This window comes from Rhinopithecus roxellana, chromosome 5, assembly GCF_007565055.1.
Source record: "Rhinopithecus roxellana isolate Shanxi Qingling chromosome 5, ASM756505v1, whole genome shotgun sequence".
Classification (NCBI taxonomy): domain Eukaryota; kingdom Metazoa; phylum Chordata; class Mammalia; order Primates; family Cercopithecidae; genus Rhinopithecus; species Rhinopithecus roxellana.
The window spans coordinates 36,981,893-37,002,275 of record NC_044553.1 but is presented as its reverse complement, the minus strand read 5'-3'; the positions used below and the strand labels follow the sequence as shown (position 1 = coordinate 37,002,275).

The 20,383-nt window shown below is 38.6% G+C and overlaps 1 protein-coding gene across 1 annotated transcript in view; it reads left to right on the top strand.

Annotated features, from left to right (window-relative positions):
• The window catches only part of ATP8B4 (ATPase phospholipid transporting 8B4 (putative)), a 256,458-nt gene extending 243,731 nt beyond the window's left edge, over positions 1 to 12,727 (top strand). The window contains exons 27-29 of the mRNA XM_030930770.1: positions 4,522 to 4,660; positions 8,612 to 8,742; positions 10,470 to 12,727. Coding sequence (XP_030786630.1) covers positions 4,522 to 4,660; positions 8,612 to 8,742; positions 10,470 to 10,751 — 552 coding nt within the window. The 3' untranslated portion in view covers positions 10,752 to 12,727. The remainder of the gene's footprint in view (positions 1 to 4,521; positions 4,661 to 8,611; positions 8,743 to 10,469) is intronic.
• Positions 12,728 to 20,383: the final 7,656 nt, after the last annotated feature.

Here is a 20,383-nt window from a genome sequence, read left to right as displayed (position 1 = left end):
TAAGTCCCAGAGCCAGTACTAGAACCCAGTTCTGTCTAATTCCAGTGTTATCTGGAACAAAGTCTACAGTGAGACTGGTTAAAACACAAAATTTTCAAGAAATATGAGAACAAACCTTACACTGAGCATAAAGGAAATGCTGGATACTGTGCCAGATACTGGGATAATCCCATTATCTCATTTAATTATCTTTATGGTCTTATGAAATGTAAGTACTATTACCATCATTGAGAAAATAGACTTAGCAAGAAGGTTAAGTTATATTCCAAGTCATACAAAAAGTGGTAGGCCGGGATTTGAACAGAGGTCTTCTGACTCCAGATGCCCAGCTCCAAAGCTATGTGAACCTCCCGTCTTTGTACAGAGAAGTAGAAGCTGTGGCCTCCCCAGTCACATAGTCAGTACAGGGAATTCACAGTCCCCACCTCTCTCATTCATGTGGGAACACCTAGGATACCAGTATCACCCTTGGCTAACATGGGAGACAAACTGTTAGTAGGTGACAAGCACACAGATGTTTCTTTCAATGGCAAAGTTTCAACGTGAGGAACATATAGACTCCCAGTTTCTGTCATTTTAGTCTAATTATTTGGAAAAGATTACCAGTTGTTTTTATTTCTAGGAAGCCCTGAAAATGTCTGTTTTACCATACAGTTCTTAGACCCAAGTATGTAAATGTTTGTAACCATGGAAGCTAGGCAATTTTGGCTTCAATCAAAAACTGTAGTCTTTAGTATATAGAATAATAACTTACAGGAATTCTATGAATAAGCTCACTTTGACAGCAGCATTAATATCCTTTCCTCACTGTTTAAGCTTGACTTTTCATTGTGGTAACAACCCCATGAAATTTCCATGGTCTGTAATTACGGTTATAAATCTTATGTCCTGCTGATGCTACAGGCCAACTTTAAGTAGTCTCTATTGTTTTTTAAAAAAGTATTTTTCAATTGTTTGAATTATAAAATGCTCTTTTAAACATTCCAAAGAGTACAAAAGTGTTTAAAATAAAATGAACCATCTTCCTTTCCTTCCCTTCTTTAACTACTATGATGACCATAGCTTAAATCCTTCCATACTTTTTCTGTACTTTGAGATGATGCATACACACATACATAACAAAAGGGGATAAAAGTTATGTATATTGTTCTGTAATATGCTTTTCTCGCTTAACTAGATATTCTGGTCAGCTTTCCAAATCAACACATTCAGATCTATCTTAATTGTTTTAATAGCTGCACATAAATTCATAATATGAACATGTAATTATTTACCATCTATTGATAAACATACAAGATGTTTCTATATGTTTTTTGCTATTGAAGCAATGCTACAATGCATATATTAGTGCATATATTTTATATACTGTCAGATAAATTTCTAGAAATGAGACTTCTGGGGTTAGAACTCCTAATTTTTACCAATCTGCTGGATAAAGAATGGTATTTTGCTGTTTTCACTGCTAGGTCAGAGAGTGTGTACATTTAACGTTTTCATAAATAGTGCCATAATACTTTCCCAAAAAGAGAGTAGTTCCAAATGACAGACACTTTAAAATTTTAAGCGAAAAAAGAGGTTTATTAAAACATATGAGGTATCTTCCGTGGAAATGCTGCTGTTATCACACCTTACAGTTTGGTTGTCATCACCTTGCGGACGGGCTGCCAAAAGGTCGGCCACAGACTTCCAGAAGAGCCATCACCTTTGCCGTCAGGTGTGTCAAATGCTGAGAAAAGCGTATTAAAGTTTGCCATTGTGATTATGATTCCTATTAAGTTTTCCTTGTGTTTCAAAGAGATTTTTACCTCATATAATTTAAGCTATATTCTTTGCCACATAATGGTTTCTGATCATTATTGTATCTGTATTATGGTATCTGATTATTTTTCTTTGTAGTTTTTATCTTTTTTCATAATAAAAGATTCTTAAGTTTTGTATTTTTATATTAGTTTTCTTCTCTTGTTTTTTTTTAGTTTACATTTGCCTGATACATAATCTGGGCCAATTTCTTCATTTCCATTCAATTCCATAGAATTTCTTATCTCATTCTATTAGTCTTCATTGATAAGAATGTTTAAGCTACTCATTTTTATTGTAATAACCTGTATTTTATCAGGCTACATTAATATTATTTTATGATTACTTTTAATTCTGCTTTTCCATTTTTTTTTTTTTTTTTACTCTTTCATACTTGTATGCATTAATTATGGTTTTAAAATATCCCATTTCTGGCCAGGCTCAGTGGCTCACGCCTGTAATCCTAGCACTTTGTGAGGCTGAGGTGGGCGGATTACCTGAGGTCAAGAGTTCAAGACCAGCCTGGCCAACATGGCGAAACCCTGTCTCTACTAAAAATACAAAAAAATTAGCCAGGCATGGTGGCGCCTGCCTGTAGTCCCAGCTACTCAGGAGGCTGAGGCAGGAAAATCACTTGAACCCAGGAGGCGGAGGTTGCTGTGAGCCGAGATCACGCCATTGGTGACAAGAGCGAGACTCCATCTCAACAACAATAAAAAATCCCATTTCTAATGAATAATTTACAAGTTTTACTATTATATGCTTATTTTACTAGTTATTTCTCTTTATTTTCATAGTTATTTAAATATATATATCTTTCCATATTGGCAGAATGGAATTCCTCAGATAATATGAAATTCTATCCTTCATCAAATGTCTCATTATCCTGTTCTAAACCTTTCCTTATGCTTCTTCAATTAAACAGTTTTGGCAATGTTTTTATCTTACTTACCCTTCTTTTTCACTGCGACAGTTTGATGTTAGGTTGATTCTTTTTCCTTCTCTGCATAAAAGATCATGTCACAAGAATCTTCTTTCATTACTTTGGATAGGACCTAAAGGACTCTGTCAATCTGAAAATCTATGCTATTTGTTATCACGGAGCAGTTTTCTGCTGTCATTTCTTTGATTGTTACTTTTCCATTTATTCCTTTTTCTCTTTCTAAAATGCCATTATTTGTATATTGGGGTCATAGATCTGAGATCTATGAATCTGCTCTTCATGTCTCATATCTTTTTGCAAATGGTTTCCATGTCTCCAAGTTTTTGTTCTCTATTGTGAGATATTATTTGTATTGTTTTGTCCAGAATGTTAATTTAGTTCTATTCATTGACTATTCTTTAGTTTTGCTGTTGAATTTTTAAATTCAGAAATAGTGTGTTTTTCTTTCAGATTTTTTTCTGTGACCTAATTCCATCTTAAGGGGTCTTACTATATTTTGTTGTTGTTACCGTGCTTGTCTGTCTCCTATTAGTTCTGCTTCAATAGGAGCCACCTATTCTTGCTTTTTCAGCTGAATCCTTTTAAATGGGTTGTAATTTTTCTTCGCCTACTCTTACCCACACAGATCAGGCTATCGTTGTCTCTTGAGAATGTTAAACTAACAGGTGGTGGAAGGTAAAGTTGGAGATTTTGGTGAAATGTCTTGGCAGCCGAATGAACTGGAAAGCAGGCATGTCTTTGCTGAGGCATAGGGAGACAGGGCTGTTTTCAGACCTCCTGAGGAGAGGAAAGGCTGTACTTTTATAAACCCCGTACTTTTATAAACCCTGTAGTTCACGTCAAAGGCTGCCAGCATCATTTTAAGGGGGACACATTTTAAGGGACAGTAAATTACAAGTGGGAAGAGAAAGTATCTCTCAGCATGTTGAGAGGGATCCATTTACTAAGCAGATCGGGCCGCCTCAGACAGATGAGAAATCTTTGGTCTTGCAACAAACTACTAGAAATGCAAACCTTCACTTGGACCTGGATCACTTGGGCCCTATGAGATGCAAAAATGATACCAGAACATACTTTTTTAATTCTCTGAAGAACTCAGGTGTTCATATTTACCAGTGGCGTCCTTGATTCTCCAATAGCAGACCACTCTTCCAGTTGAGCTGCCGCAATAAGTTACTAGAAGGAAGAAGAGCTCATGACCATGTTCCCAGGCCATCGTGAATCCCAGTTTCTGAATTTTATGCCAAAATAAGACTGAAGAATTTTCTTTGTTATAAGTTGAGTAATTGAAGAGAAAGGATCATCAAAATGAGTTGGGATATTGGTGTAAAAAAGATCATGCATGTGTAAAAATGGTATTGTGAACATTTACTTACCGAGTATAACATGTTGCACTTGCCCATTACAGAAAGAATTTTTTTCCAATAGAAAAGTTTTGAAAGGCATTTGGAAAGTAACTTAAAAATTATAAGCCACTGTGCTTTCATATTTCTCACTTAAAAGAAGTTTAACGTGTTTAACATCTTACCTTGTGATTCTGGCTTGACCTTGGCAGATATAATGGCTTGCGTATAGAAGTTGTAAAGTCAATTTTCTACCAGAAATATGAAGTCAGATCAGTCCCCTGTGTGTGTTCAGAAAGTGGGGAGGCCCATGGTTGACTTGGCAACTAGGCAGGTGCAACTTTCCTGCCACAGCGCCATTCTGGGGAAACATCACTAGATAAATGATGCTCTTTTAATCCTCAAAGACCTCCCCTTTGCATTTGATTTTATTTACAGATAGCCTTGGATACCAGTTACTGGACTTTCATTAATCATGTCTTCATCTGGGGGAGCATTGCCATTTATTTCTCCATTTTATTTACAATGCACAGTAATGGCATCTTTGGCATCTTCCCAAACCAGTTTCCATTTGTTGGTAAGTGAGTCATGTTGACTAGTGGAACCTAGTGTCGTGCTGCTGTTTACTTGTCTTATAATTTATTTTTTGTGTTAGGTAGAGTTGGGGATGATTAGTGATCCTTTGTCCAGAAATCGATTGAGCCAGGCATCTGAAGGCATCTGAGTTTAAAAGTGGCTCTAAAAGCTCAGTTTCTGCTGCCTCTACTGGATGCAGGAGAATCACTCACAGTAGCTTACACGTTCTCAACAGCTTACATGTAGTAGGCTGTCTCCTTGCCAATGAGAGGCATAGCACATACATTAGGGCTACCTGAAGACCTGTCAAATGCTCATATATGGTAGAGAGAAGAAAAAGAAATACTAGACTCTCCTTTTTTGCCACGTTATCACCAACATCTGCCAAAATTCACCCATAAAGCTTATTTGCATTTAGATAAGAATGAAACAAAGTATAATTTAGAGCCTTCTAAAAATTCCTGGACATTAATCCATAAGTGGCATGAGGAGTAGGCTTTGTAGTTAGGCAGTCAGGGTTCAAGCGCCAGCTCCACCACTTAACAAGCTGTGTGACTTTGGGCAAGTTTCTTCTTTCCACATGAGAATATATAGGAATAAACAAATTCAGTTTCTCCTATACTCTCACTCAGCAAGCAACACAGAAGACTTCTGTGACCTCTGGTCACCAAGAAGTGGGGATTTCGTCCCACCAACAACCAATGAGGTGTTTCTGCAGAGAACCCCAGCTGGATATTCTTCAATTCAATTCCAACAATATCTACTTGGAGGTAGTGTCAGATCCTACAAGTTGAGGGCTAAGTTCTGCCTGACTGCCCCTGCACTTCCAATGCTAGTAGCAAGCCACAGGATGTTTTACCTCTACTTTTGACCAGCTGGCTATAAATCGTGGTTCCCCTGAACCCCCTCCCTGAGTCTGATTAATTTCTAGAGTGGCTCAAAGAACTCAGGGAGACACTTAAACATTTACTGGTTTATTATAAAGGATATTACAAAGGATACAGATAAAGAGATGCGTAGAGCAATGTATGGGGGAAGGGGCGTGGACCTTCCATGCCCTTTCTAGGCATGCTGCCCTTCAGGAACCTCTGCATGTTCAACTATCTAGGAACTGTTTGAATCCTGTTCTTTAAGGCTGTAATGGAGACATTTTTTATATAGGCATGATTGACAAAGTCATTGGCCATTGGTGATCAACTTAACCTTCAGTCCCTCTTCTCTAACAGGAGCTTAGAGGCTGGGGCTGAAAGTCCCAACCCTCTAATTCTACCTTAGTCTTTCTGATGACCAGCCCCAATCCTGAAGCTACCTAGGGACTTCCAGCCATCAGTCAACTCCTTAACAAACAAAAAGACACATATTACTTTGAGGATTTCAAGGAGTTTTAAATCTATGCCAGAAAACAGAGAAAAAGACTAAACATACAGCTCACAACATTATACTATGCATTAATGTCTTCACTTATAAACTGAGGATATTAATAAGCCTATTTTCATGGAAAATGTATGAGGATTAAATGAAATAATACATATAAAGCAGTTAGCATGTATCCTGGTACATAGTACTTTTAAAATAAATGTTAACCGTGATGATGGTGATTATTATTATTCATGCAAATGTGGCTTGATTACTGGTGGGAACATTACAGAGGAATTTGAACATCAAATGAGTAGCAAAGGACCCTCTAAAATCCCTTAAAAAATTCTATTATTCTACAAAGAGTATACCTCTAATCTATGTATAGGGTATACTATCATTGCACTCCACATTTCAAAAGGACTCCCAGCAAAGGCCACTGAGCTTTATAAAAGAGGGATATTAATATACTTCTCAGAGGTTATGAAATCTCTAGTGTGTGTGAAATAAACTGCTAACCAAGTTCATCTAAACAAACTGGAAAAGAGAGATGCGCAGTGACCAACATTCTTGAACTTAATCAGGCAAGAGTGAGATTTGTATCCACTAATTGAGGAAGTAAATTCTTGGACTAATTTATGTAGAAAGCAAAATAAGACCACAAGGACTGAAATAGGATTATAAGGTTAGTAAGGTTATAAATCCACACTGATGCAAAGGCACCTGAAATTGTAATTCAATTTAAATTCATGCATACACTTAAAACGTTCTTCACCTTTTGCCTTTTCCTACATGTAAATGGAAATCTTTAAGTTGCACCACTCTTACTTAATATGTACTGGTAATACTTTGTTTACCAAAAGATTCCAACTATGTAGAGACATGTTGGTCATGAGTAAGAATAAGCATATTGGGAAACAAGGACACTAAAACTATTTTTATTTTATTTTTTTAAGATGGTTTGCCAAATCGAAAAGTTCAGTGTATTGACTAGAAGATTTCCGTCCTAAGAGAGCATTGTGATGCATAATGAGATGAGAATGCCTCAACTGGAGAAAGTAATTTGTGCAGGGACCACTCTTTCCAGCTAAGCACATGCCATTTCAGTAATTAATTACTGAGCTCCAGTGAAATTTTTTAAAAGTTAGATCAACATTGGGGTTTCAGGAAAAAATTTTTTTTCCTTAGTAGCTAGCAGCAAACGGGAGTGTGGTTTCAAAGTGAAGCTTGTTTTCCCAGTCATGCCTGAGGGTACCAAGCTTCAAGGAGCTCAAAGAGACATTTAATTTATTGAGTCAAGTTTGTTTCTGCCCATGGCTGAAGGCAACTGGAATCAGCTGCTCTTGGGCAGGCAGATTCCTCTCTCTAAAGCCAGAAAAAGCAGACATACCATTCAGTAGCCAAGCCCACATACCCAAAGCCCATTTGAATGGTGGTAACATTTGAATACTGGGACAGGGGACCTGGATAATTGGGGGTATGATGACAAATCTCTAGAAAATGAACAGGGACAGAAGTTTATTTTGGTGATATAAGCAGGGTTGTCATCTCCCCATGGAGCTTGTCTGCCTGCCTTACTGACCCTTATTGCCTTGTTTAAGCCCACATTGGGGTATGTGAGGTGTGAGTAAAAAGTAAGGAAACTGACTTCAGGCTTGGAAATGAGTTTCACTGTCCTGTTGCCCTAGCATGTTGGATGGCTGCATCAACAGTCTCCTGGTGAGGGAATGCTCTTTTCACAAACCCAGGAGCCTTCCTGATCTTGGAACTCTGAGGACCTCATAACCAAGTGAACAATAAAGAAATGACAAGTCCCTCTGAGGCGAGTTTTCTCAGGCTATTGCCTGGAATTTAAAAGGTTGGTCCTGCAGTAGAAAAACTCCCCGTTTTATGACAAGCCAATCAATGCAATCATTATTTGAGACGGTACCTGCATCTGGAAGATTTTTTTGTGTAGTTTTGATGTGACACTTTTAATTCGAGAGTCCACAAGGGTATAGGGTAAATGTGCCTTTTAAAAATAATGGCTGCTTTGTCACCACAAGATCTTGATGCTGGAAGAGAATTGTGCTCCGTGAGTGATATTAGACTGAGCCTGGGTGAGAGAATGTTGGCTCAGGCTGGTAATCTCTAAGTGATCAGGCCACTAAGCAATTCCTGAGGGTGATCTTAGCACTTCTGCCTTCTTATCATCATGGTGACATTAGGTGATCCAAATCTCACCATTTCAAAAAAGATCTTGGCCGGGCGCAGTGGTTCACACCTGTAGTCCTAGCACTTTTGGAGGATCATGAGGTCAGGAGATCAAGACCATCCTCGCTAACATAAAATACAAAAAAAATTAGCTGGGCTTGGTGGTGGGTACCTGTAGTCCCAGCTACCCGGGAGGCCGAGGCAGGAGAATGGCGTGAATCCAGGAGGTGGAGCTTGCAGTGAGCCGAGATCACATCACTGCACTCCAGCCTGGGCGACAAAGAGAGACTCCATCTCAAAAAAAAAAAAAAAAGGAAAAAAAAGATCTTGTAGGAACAAAGAACCTGTTAATTAATAATTCAGTCCTACTTGTAACCACAGTGCATGTTTTCTTTAATAATAGGTAATGCACGACATTCCCTGACCCAGAAGTGTATATGGCTTGTAATTCTCTTAACAACAGTGGCTTCGGTTTTGCCAGTGGTGGTATTCAAATTTTTGAAGGTGAATTTATACCCAACCCTGAGTGATCAGGTATGTCACAGTGCTGATGAATACTTGAAGGCTGGTTTTTGGCTCTTGAAATGGTGTCTTTTTCTGCCTTATTGGAAGCTCAGAGATGGGCTAATGAAATTATCACAAGCAAACACCTACTGGTATATTAGATCACATCAGAATAGATGGGACTTTCCACATCTTGAATGTACTAGTCCTTAGTGCCAATGAAGAGAGGCATCTATACTAAATGTGGATGGGGCCTTGTCATAAATTACAAGTTCAACTGGGTATTCTAAAAAGCTGACTTTTAAAAAGAAGCTCACAGGCCTCATTTTGGACAATTTTTCCAAGGGAAAGGCAAGCTATAGAAAAAGATACTGGTTTGAGAGCAAGCACAAGCACAGTAAAAGAGGCAAGCATGGTATGAGTCAAAGGGGCTTAACATTTTTGTAGAAATCCAGTAGCAGATTCAGAAACATGGGTGAGATGTTACCTTCTGAACAGATTAAGAAGGGGAAGAGCAGCATGCTGGGTATATTAGTAAACTTGGAGGGAAAGTAGGAAGAACAGGTTATAGAAATTCCTTAACTGGAGAATTAACAGAACATATTTCAGAATTTCATGGGAAGACAAGTAGGACAATGTCAACTTAGGTCAGGACTCAGATAAAACGTGAAAAGGAGAAAGAAAGGGAGACAAACATTCGTAGCCATGTCATGAGAAGGGGGAACATGCTGCTGTGGTGAGTGGGACCAGGCCAGTGATGCTGAGAGAGACCGAGGTAGATAGAGATAGACCTTTTTTTCATCATCATGTCTCTGACATTTTGGGACCAAAGTCTAAAAAGATTCCTTCTGGAAGAATTCAGAGTCCCTTGTCATATCTGTCCTCTCTTCGGTTCTCCAAGCTTATTCTGACATAAACCCAGAAAATGGTGGATGAGTTAAGGAAGGAAGGCTGTGCTCGTTGGTCCTGTAAGTTCGATTGTGAACTTTTGTTCTCCAAGCTCATTCTGACATAAACCCAGAAAATGGTGGATGAGTCAAGGAAGGAAGGCTGTGCTCGTTTGTCCTACAAGTTCGATCGTGATGTTCTGCTTGATGGCTTTCTCCTGACACAAAGTCAGAATCCAAGTGATTTGCCAAACCAGAGAACAAGGTCGCTTACAACAAACCTCAGGTCTTTTTCTCCTTAGCTTTACAGGGAAATGAAAGAGTTGTAGGAAACCTACTCAGAAAATGTGGAACATTTAGAAAGGCCATGCAAATCTAAAATAAATCGAAACCCTGGAAGTCTCATGATACATTGACCTACTGCAAGAATTGAGTATTTCTGACTCATTTTCTCAGTTTTCTTCTAGTCCAGTTACTGACGACTGTTAGATTCAGAGAATCCCTGAAAGAGAGGAAAAAGGCTGTTTTGGGAGAATGAAATTATAAATTATTATGCTGACTTTGGGCGGTGCATGTTAGAAAATCTTTCTATGCAAAAGTATGCTTGTGTACATTGAAGATATATGAGAGACAGTAATGACATTTGTCTGATATTTCTTAATTACTTAATAGTTTCTCGATAGAAATAAAAATGCATGAGTGCCCCCAGTGTCATCTTTTGGGTGGAAAATTTTTTAGTTTTTAGATTTAAAACTTCCTTTTGCAATGTTGTTTTTACTTAAAAAAAGGCTTTCACTTTACAAAGTGGGCCACTGCCTGGAGTCTATCATTTGGATGCCTCAGCTCACTTTGGGTCTTGTTTGTCTCCAGATCCGCCGGTGGCAGAAGGCTCAAAAGAAGGCAAGGCCTCCAAGTAGCCGAAGGCCTCGGACCCGCAGGTCAAGCTCAAGAAGGTCTGGATATGCTTTTGCTCACCAAGAGGGCTATGGAGAACTTATCACATCTGGAAAAAATATGCGAACTAAAAATCCACCCCCAACATCAGGGCTGGAAAAGACACATTATAATAGCACTAGCTGGATTGAAAATTTATGTAAGAAAACCACAGAGACAGTGAGCAGCTTTAGCCAGGATAAAACAGTGAAACTGTGAGTCAATATGAATTTAAACCACATAGTTATCTTTTCACTTCAGGTGGAGCTGAAATTCTGCTGGCTCCAGAGTTTGAGATTTGAGGCAAGAGGTGGGGCAGGCAGATTGCCTCACTTAACTGAAATCTGCGGCAGACAGCTGCCAGTGCCCATTAAACAGGAGTGTGCGGTATGGAAAACCAGGCCAGAGGGTCACTGTCTAGTTTGTGATTTGGTGGACAAAATACTCACTGTTACAAGTACAGATTTTTTTTTTTTTTTTTTTTTTTTTTTTTTTTTTTTTTTTTTAATCAACCTAGATACCGATTGACCCGAACTTTAGAATCTTACTTATGGAGAAAAACTTGTAAAGCTGTATATACATTGAATGGATCCTCAGGCGGATAAAAGGGTGCATTTTAAAGGTATATATCCAAGCTGAAAAGCATGCCTATTGACAGATAAACACGTATATGTAAGATCAGCCTCTCCCAAGGTATACTTTTAAAATTTAAAGTGTGTACTATGGTGCTTTCAGACTGAGTTTCGTGTCACTCTTTAGTCTTGATATCTACCTGTCTGTTCAGCCAGGAAAACAAATGGCTTTCATGCCTGAAGAATACAAAAGTGTGTTTATATTTCTCATTTTTCTTCCAGTCTAGAGACAAAGGAGAGTGAACATCTTTGCAGCAGGATAAGCTGGTAATTTAATCAGATTTATTCAAAAAGCTCTCAGTCTGTGTCATGTAAGGACATGCTTATGAAATGTCAGAGAGGCTTGCCACTAAGTATTCTAAATACTTTTCAATGGCTTTTCTAACAACTTCAGTAGTAATTTGCTGAGCATCATCCAGACCATTAATGGAATCAGCAAAGCATTGGAATTTCACACTTTAATGATAACATTCCATATAGTCTATGGGCAAATATTTTCAACATTTCCAATTTTTAAAGCTTCAGAATTGAAGCCAAACAAATTAATAAATAATTGTTTTAATTACTATTTTAAAAGTCAGGTTTAGATCGTTTAAAGTTACTTGCTTTTGATGCTCAGCTGTCATGTTTATAATTCAAACGTGTAGTGAACATATGTGGGTAAGGTTGATTTTTTTGGAGATGTTGCAGCTCAAATGTTCAGTCCCCATGTGAATCATCAGTGTCTTTCCTGTCAAGTAATTTGGGCATATTTGTGTGAAAACCTCAGTTCTGTCACTTCTTATCTCTATAAACCTGGACGATAATGTGCCTTCTCTGAGACTCAGTTTCTTCCTCTGTCAAATGAGGACGTACTACCTACCTCATGTGGTTGTTTGATGATTGTCAAACACACATTCTGAAATTATTAAAAACATAATTATTTCATAAACAGATGAGTTAAGTTCCAGTTAACTTGACATCAGTATAGCAGAGCAATTGGAAGAGAATATGAAAAAACTGGAATTTAAGTAGTCAGTGGGGAAGGCTTTGATAAAATGAAATTGCCAGTAAGATATAAAACTGGTTAGTGTCCTACAGGGAAATAAAATTATAACCGTGGAGGTACATTTCTCTACCAGAAAGCAAAAATAAAGCATCATGTCTTAATGGTTTTCTGCAAGTCAGCTTCTAATTCTATAGAGTCCTTAATCTGGTCCCTATTAAATTCTTGGTCTGACAAAGTAACATTTCCCAAGAGAGTTAGGTGACACTTGAGTGAGCTTGATGGATAATGAGCTAATGTGATATGTATAGGCCACAATTTTTTAAAATCTAAATTTCTAAGTCTGGGATAATTTTTCCTAAATGGGATCAAATGACATAGTATGTGTAAAAGAGTCAAATGCAGTCGTGTACCATAACAACTATGGATGTTCTCTTTCCCTTACATGCCTGCCTACACTTAACCAGATGTTAGTTTTCAATGTCTAATTTGTCATTAGTTTCACCACGTTTGCTCGCTTTTTGTAATATTTTTGCAAGATTTGAAAACTTTCAGTAAATGTTTTGGCACTATTGGTACTTGATGTTTTATCTCTTCTTTATGGGAAATTCATTGGGGAGATTTTTGTTACATTAGTCCACGGATATTTTTTTCTCTCCTTTACATGCTGAGGGAAATGTACTCATTCTTAGAATCAGAGTCAACAATCAAATGAAACAATTGGACCTACATGTAAGGGATAGGGAAGATTAGAAATGGTCCAATTTTGCAAATCCAGTTTAAATTAAATAAGGCTGTTTATAAACAAATAGTGTGGATGATTGTGAGAGAAACATATTATCCGCTTACTTTGGCCCCATGAGATTCAAGTAAACTCACACACCCATTGCGAGATCATTCAATTACAAGTGCCAGGGATTATTTTGAACCTGAAGATGAAAAGTGATGAGAGGTGGGTAGTGATGGTGGGGGCACTGGGGAATAATAAAATTTTAATTTTACATAAATGTTATCAAATTATTTGGAAAGAAAAACTATTTTTTTCTAGATTCAAGATTTAAGTTGATAATCTTGTGTTTTTAAAATCTCAGTCCAAGTTTTGAGCTGTTATAGGCAATTGCAAATCGAGTTTCCCTGACTTAGCTCTGCTATCTTTGGCTCTCTCCTCTGCCTCCAGATGCATATACCTATGAAGGAAAGAAAGAGAGAGAGGGAGGAAGAAAAAGATAAAGCAAGAGAGAGGGAAAAGTAATGGAGGAAAGAATGGTGGGAGGGAGGAAAGAATGGTGGGAGGGAGAAAAGAGTTTTCCAGTTATATGGTTTTTTTTTTTTTTTTTTTTGAGATAATCTGACTCTCTGAAAAATAAAATGCAATCCCCCAAAGAAAAAAAGTGGATTATATTTGACTCTTGAATGGTAAGATTTCCTTCACATCTTGTGTGAGAACAAGCAAAGCTTATCAGAATGGGGACCAGGAGCCCTGGCTTCTTGTCACAGTGATGGTGCTGCTTTGTGAGCTGGAGCATGCCACCTGACTTCTCCAGGCCTTGGTGTCCTCGTCCATTGACAGAGAAATTGGGACAGGATGGTCTTAAAGACCTTTTCTCATTTACCCAATCTGTGAGCTGCTCTTGTCAGTGATGTCTGTTGTGTCTGTTGTGTATTTGCAATTGCCTTTCTTGGTGGGGGGGAGGAGAGAGAGAGAGAGAGAGAGAAGAAACTGAATTGGATGTTCTCTTGAGGGCAGGGCCTGGCTCTTCAGGCTCTTGTACTGGTTTGTATTTCTCTGGACTAGCCCCTGATGCACTATATCTCTGGCTTTTCTCTCAGCTCACCACAGAGCTGCTAAACCCTATGGTGACATTTTACCTGGGTCATTTGAATGCTCAGTTTCTTGCTAATGATTCATGAAGATATCTCCACACCCTCCTTTCCTCTCTCATCATTTTGAGTAACAAAAGTATCCAGATGTGAAGGTAAGACACTCATGTCCAGCTAAGAAGAGGATCATTTAAAAGTCCTCCCTACCTTGAATCTGGGCTTAGAGGAGATTCTTTGAGCCTCTGTTCCCTTTGGACCCAAGTTGGCACAACAGAGCTTGAACAATTTTCTTCATAGTTATAGAGCACTTTGCAGTTTGTGTATCATTCTTACATAAACTGTATTGTGTCTGTGTAGATTTAAAATGTACAGATCTAGGGAAGACGTGTAAACAGATGTAAAAATGTTCAGAAATATATGTTTCAAATGTTCTTTTACCTTTCAGTGCAAATAAAAATCTCCTCCCTTCCTTCCTTTCCTACAGCATTCAGTGACGGTAGGTAGGTGTGGAAGGCAAAGGAAATAAAAATGTCTCAAACTATTTCTAAAAAGTCACTAGGAAATCCAACTAATCAGAAAAGCTCTACTTCTGATTTTTATGGTAAGAAATTGAATTACTCTGTTAGTGTGTGCACAAAATGCCTCAAGATTGATATGATCGAATTATCTCAGTTATATGACTCAGAATTATTATTTTACACTACAAAGAGTAGGCACAAAGTTAATAGTGGAGGAATCCAGGAATAATGATGACTTACAGACTTTGTGATGGGATTCTGTAGGCCATGGGTCAGATAACCATGTGGGGGTCACAATTTTCCAATTTTTACATTAACATCTGGTATTAAATGTCTGCAGTTTGCTCTACTGCGTCACATTTCATTCCTTGGTGAGAAATCATCAGCTTTTGCAATTCTGTAGCCTAAGCCTTTAGCTGAACTGCCTGGAAGCCAGAACTAAATGACCTACGTATTGCCAAATGTGTATTGCAAAAGATTTGGAGGGACTTGCTGGGCTAATCGGTAGTTTGGGGCTCTGACTTAACCCTATCTGTCCTTGAATTTCAAAACTTCCTGGCAGATCTATTCCTGTAACTGGTGCATAATGCAAATCAGCTTGGAGCTGCATACATAAACATCCAGATTTCAAGAAATAATAATGATTAGTTGGCCAGATATCTCTGGCTATCTCAATTCAGATTCCCATAAGGTTTAACAAGGGCAAGTTAAAATTGTTAATAAACTGCAGCCCTAGACTTACACAGAAAATTCTTACTGGGGCAGGATGCGTGGAGAGATGATAGTTAACTTAACTTGGAAATAAAGTAATGATCAAGAAGAAATCTAGTTGTTTCGCCTCTTGTCATAAATGTTTCTATACTCCCTGCCTTCTTCTAGGTAAATGTGAGCAATGATTAGGATGCTTCTTTGACAGTTGATGATTTTCCTTCTTGTCCCCTTTCTGTCTCTGCTCAGTATGTGGCACTATAGAGATATAGAAGTATGAGATAATGCACAAAGATTGGACAGAAATAATACTGACCCCAAAATATCCTCAGAAAAGGTTTTGAATAAAATTCCTGTTACTGAATTTCTCAAGATAATGTCACTTTCATTAAATAACTACTGAAAAAGAATAAATTAATTTGGGATTATGATTAGTGACTGGGGGAGATATTAAGCTTATTTAACAATCAGTTTGACAGGAGCACTGACAAGTACGGATGAACATGGGCCATCAGTGACTAGTCTTGTCCCACTGCTAATGGCAGTTGGCACTCTGACCTATTTGGACCACATGATAAGTCACATTTTTCTTTATGAGGTGCCTATTTGGTCTAAGCTAGATAAAAACAGTAAGGTTTTTTTTAAACCAAATAACCTACAAAATTCTATAGGGCAGGCCAAAATGTTTTCCTGGCATTGTTTTGCATGGTAGCTAATAGTTTTCTGAAGCTACTAGATGATGTGTTTTGAACAACAGGAATTGTTTCTAACTGCATAATATTATTGACAAAATATGTTTAGGTATTGTGAATGGTTTTTGTCTGAATACTAACATTTTTCAAATATTTTAAAAAATATATATTTTACAAATATAATATAAATGATGGTGGTTCATAGTTTGGGAGCTTAGTTTAATACTTAGGGGTAGATAAGATTACTGGAATTACCTTTTTGATTGACAGGCAAGACTTTGTTTTATGGTTCCATTTCTTCCTCGAAGTTCTCATAGAGCTTATATCTAGTAGACATCTCAGATGAAATGTGCTAACAAATTTAGTTCTACTGGACTAAATTTAAAATTAATAAGTGAATCAATCACTTAATAGAACACTGAGTGTGGAGAGGACAAGGTACAAGATAAATAAGAAACAATTTCTTTTTCTTGCCCTCGGAGAGGTTCTAACTCAGTATCTTTCAACCATGCATTATACATACCACAGTTGATGGAATCTAAAATGCCCCCTTGTAAATGATGCACCATTAATTTATATACCACTGGAAAACAAGAAGAATATTGCTGCTTAGAGTTGTAAAGATGCCATTGGATGTAAGATTTCTTTCTAATTTCAGAGATGTTAAATTATGAAATCTCGTAAGTATTGGATTGTGGGAGGTTGAAAACTGATGAAAAAACATAGTTCATGGCAACTACTTTTGTTTTGATTGTGTATTTTGTTTAATACTTGAATTGTTTCTATAATGCAGTTATAGCAATCTTTAAATTTACTTTCATTACAAATATCTGTCAAGTTTTGTTTCAGAAACATTTTTCCTGCTCTCTTGCATCATGCACCCAGACACGCTACAAAAAACTAATTCATAACACAGTAAGGGCAAACATTATTCATGTAAACATCTTTCATTAATTTCCCATAATTTAAAAAAGTCATAGAATTATAGATATTGAAAAAGGCTCATAGATTTAGTTCAAATTCCACAAGAGACCAAAGATGCTCGTTAACTGTGATGGGGTTAACTTTGGGTTGCAATAAATACCGAAAGCATACCCCTGGCTTCTACTCCTTAAACATACCTCACAACCTAATAAATGTATTTCAGGATAAAGAGAGAACATAGGAAACCCTGGAGGAAGCTTTTGAAGAAGGGAGCTCAGAATCATGGACACAATTTTCCTATATGGTAAGCAGGCATTACCTAGTCCCTGTAGCTTCCCAATACATGAATCAAGGTTAATTATTGTAACCCAAAATGTAACCAAGTAGATATGTTAAGATACATTGGCATGTGTGTTCGTAGTGCTACTATACACAGTGAAAATTTGTCATATCATGTATCATTTCATTATATCCAGGACCAAAGTGAAAAAAAAAAAAAAGCCACTCAAGTTGAATATCATCATAAAGGAGTTTTTTTTTGTTTGTTTGTTTGTTTGTTTTCAATAACATAAGAGTCAGGAGAGTTGGGAGGTATGTCCTAGGGATGTGATTGGTCTTGATATGTAACAACTTTGAACAACTGTGTGCAAAGTCACAGACAGAGGAAGCAAAGATTTTCGTTATCAGAGGATGTCTCTGTCTCTGGTTGGAAGTTTGGTGCTTGGGTGCATAGTCTTCCAGAGCTGAGACAGGAAATGTACTGCATGGCAACTACTTTTTCTACTTTTTAAAGATGCTTGAAGGGAATAATAGTTTCAGTATTTACTAGGGGATGGGGAATACGTATTTTTATTTTTTTAGGAAAAGAAAAGGGAACACAATGAGCTCTTTTTGCAGGCCAAGGGAAAGCAGAGCCTGGAGAGGCAGGAACAAGGGGTGCTCTCTCAGGGAGATGTTTCAGAGGGCCTTTTCACAGAGCATTCATAATGGCAAGACAATGAGGATGCTGTTACATTTAGCCTGGGCAGATGCGTTCTCTGAGAAGCCCACAGAGAGGATAAATAATGTCTGGGACAGCTCCCTAGGACCTCATGGGGCTTGCCGAATGTTGAGAGAGCATCACTTCCTTCTTAGAACCCAGCCTATGGTGTTCCTGGGATTTAATTGGTATCATTCTGGCAAGTTAATCTGATTAGTTTACTTGTATCTTATAGTTTGCTGCAGCATCCTCACAAAAAAGAATCAGAAAGTTACTAATTGATTGATTAACTTATTTTATAGACCAAAGCAGTGCAATGTGGTGATTTCGAGTCTGGGCTCTGGGGTTCAGCCTGAGCTCAGCTATCAGACAGGAATAGTAATCTTCCCTACCAGGGATGGCTCCTGTGATGATCACATGAGATGTTTGTTGCAAAACACTGCCGTGTGCCTGGCTCATAGAAAAAGATGAATAAATACAAGCTGTTTTTACCAGAAGAGCAACCCCAGGTTTGTATCCCAGAGGGCTGCATTTCACTTGCCCCAGGGAGATTAAACAGGTCTTTTTTTGAAAATGTTGGCTTAGGGAGGCTAGATAGAGCTGCATACTTGGACACAAGAAGGAATCTGGGTGTTAAAGAGAAGCCTCAGTGATTGAATGCTAGAAAGATCTGAATTATTGCAGACCTGAGGGATGAAGCGTGGTACATTCTACTGAACAGCAGAGATCCTAATTCCACTTGCCCCCCAAACCCCATCCCCAGTACCCTAAGAGATGGCAGGTGGTTGGACATCTGGATGCCTGGGTATGATCAGTAAGTACCAAGGCCTTCAAAGCAATGGCTTCTGTATTAGTCCATTCTCACACTGTGTAAAGAACTACCTGAGACTGGGTAATTTATGAAGAAAAGAGGTTTGATTAACTCACAGTTCCACAGGCTGTACAGGAAACATCACTGGGAGGTCTCAGGAAACTTACAAACATGGCAGAAGGCAAAGGGGAAACAACCCCCTTTTTCACATGGTGGCAGGAGAGAGAGAGCAAGTGAAGGGGGAAGTGTCCACTTTTAAACCATCAGATCTTGTGAGAACTCACTCACTATCATGAGAACCACATGGAGGAAATCTATCCCCACGATCCAGTCACCTCCCACCAGGTCCTTCCCCCAACACTGGGAATTACAATCCAACATGAGATTTGGGTGGGGACACAGAGCCAAACCATATCAACTTCTGTCCCCAGTAGCTTACCCTCTGGCTAGCAGAGTGGGAAGGGTGACTGGGTTGTGATATGGAAACCCAGATGTCAACAGTGGCAACATAGGGGTCCTGAAAATAATGACACATATTAGAGACTGTATTAGGCCATTCTTGCACTCCTATAAAGAAATACCTGAGACTGGGTCATTTATAAGAAAATATATTTAATTGGCCTATGGTTCTGCAGGCTGTACAGGAAGCATGTCAGCATCTGCTTCTGGGGAGGCCTTCGGAAGTTTCCAATCATGGCAGAAGTGAAGGGGGAGCAGGCACATGGTGAAAAAGGGAGTAAGGGAAAGGGAGAGGGGAAGATGCCGCACACTTTGAACAACCAGATCTCCTGTGAATTTATCACCAAGGGGATGGCTCAAGCCATTCATAAGAGATCTATCTCCATGATCCAAACACCTCCCACCAGGCCCCACCTCCAACATTAGGGATCACATTTCTACATGAGATTTTGGCAGGGACAAATATCCAAACTGTATCAGGACTAAGGACCAAGCCATTCTCTGTTTCTTGGGACTAGGTAAGACCTGAAATTCTTACAGGCTCCAAGGAGATGGAATGGAGAGACTGGAGGTTCAGAGTCAGTCTACTTTGATATGAAAAGGTAAAAGAATTTGATACTTCTTACATCTCAGTTCCATAGAACAAACTCATACCCACTGTGTAATTCTTTCACTTGATGTTTGGTATAATAGTCATGGTCATCAGCTCATTCTGAGTAGAAGTGCTAATGAAGTATGTGTGTCTGTCAAGTCCAGGCTGCCGCATACGACTCTTGTGCACTCCACCATCTATCCCTGCATCATCCTCACCCCTAATTCTTCCTCCTGTTCCCCACATTGTGGTGGTGTTCCTTAATTCATCCACCCATCAGGCTGAAATGCAGGATATCAGGCCCAGGCCCCTAATGGCTATTGTAGACTGAATACACATTCTCATCAATTCTCATTACCGTGGGTTTTTTCTCTGACCCTCTGGTAAATGGCCTGGGACCTTCTCTAAAATAGCATCATATATCAGCCAGAGCTGGGGAGATATCACCGTAAAATGAAGAAGAGGAGGAGTCGAGTAGCTTCTCCACATCCGCACCCTCGGTAGCTCAAAGAGGAACTATGCTTGTCTGAGTATCATTGATGACTGAGATAGGATTGTAAAGCGGGTGATCTGCCTTGTGTAGCTTCCTTCATTCCAGTCCAATCTTACCACTGAACACGCCCTTCCCCATCTAGGTTACTCTTCTAAGTCTGCCTCAGTTACCTGCTGTAACCCCTTTAAAAGTGTTCCAAGTGATTCTCCTGCATTTGCACAGGAGACTATATACATA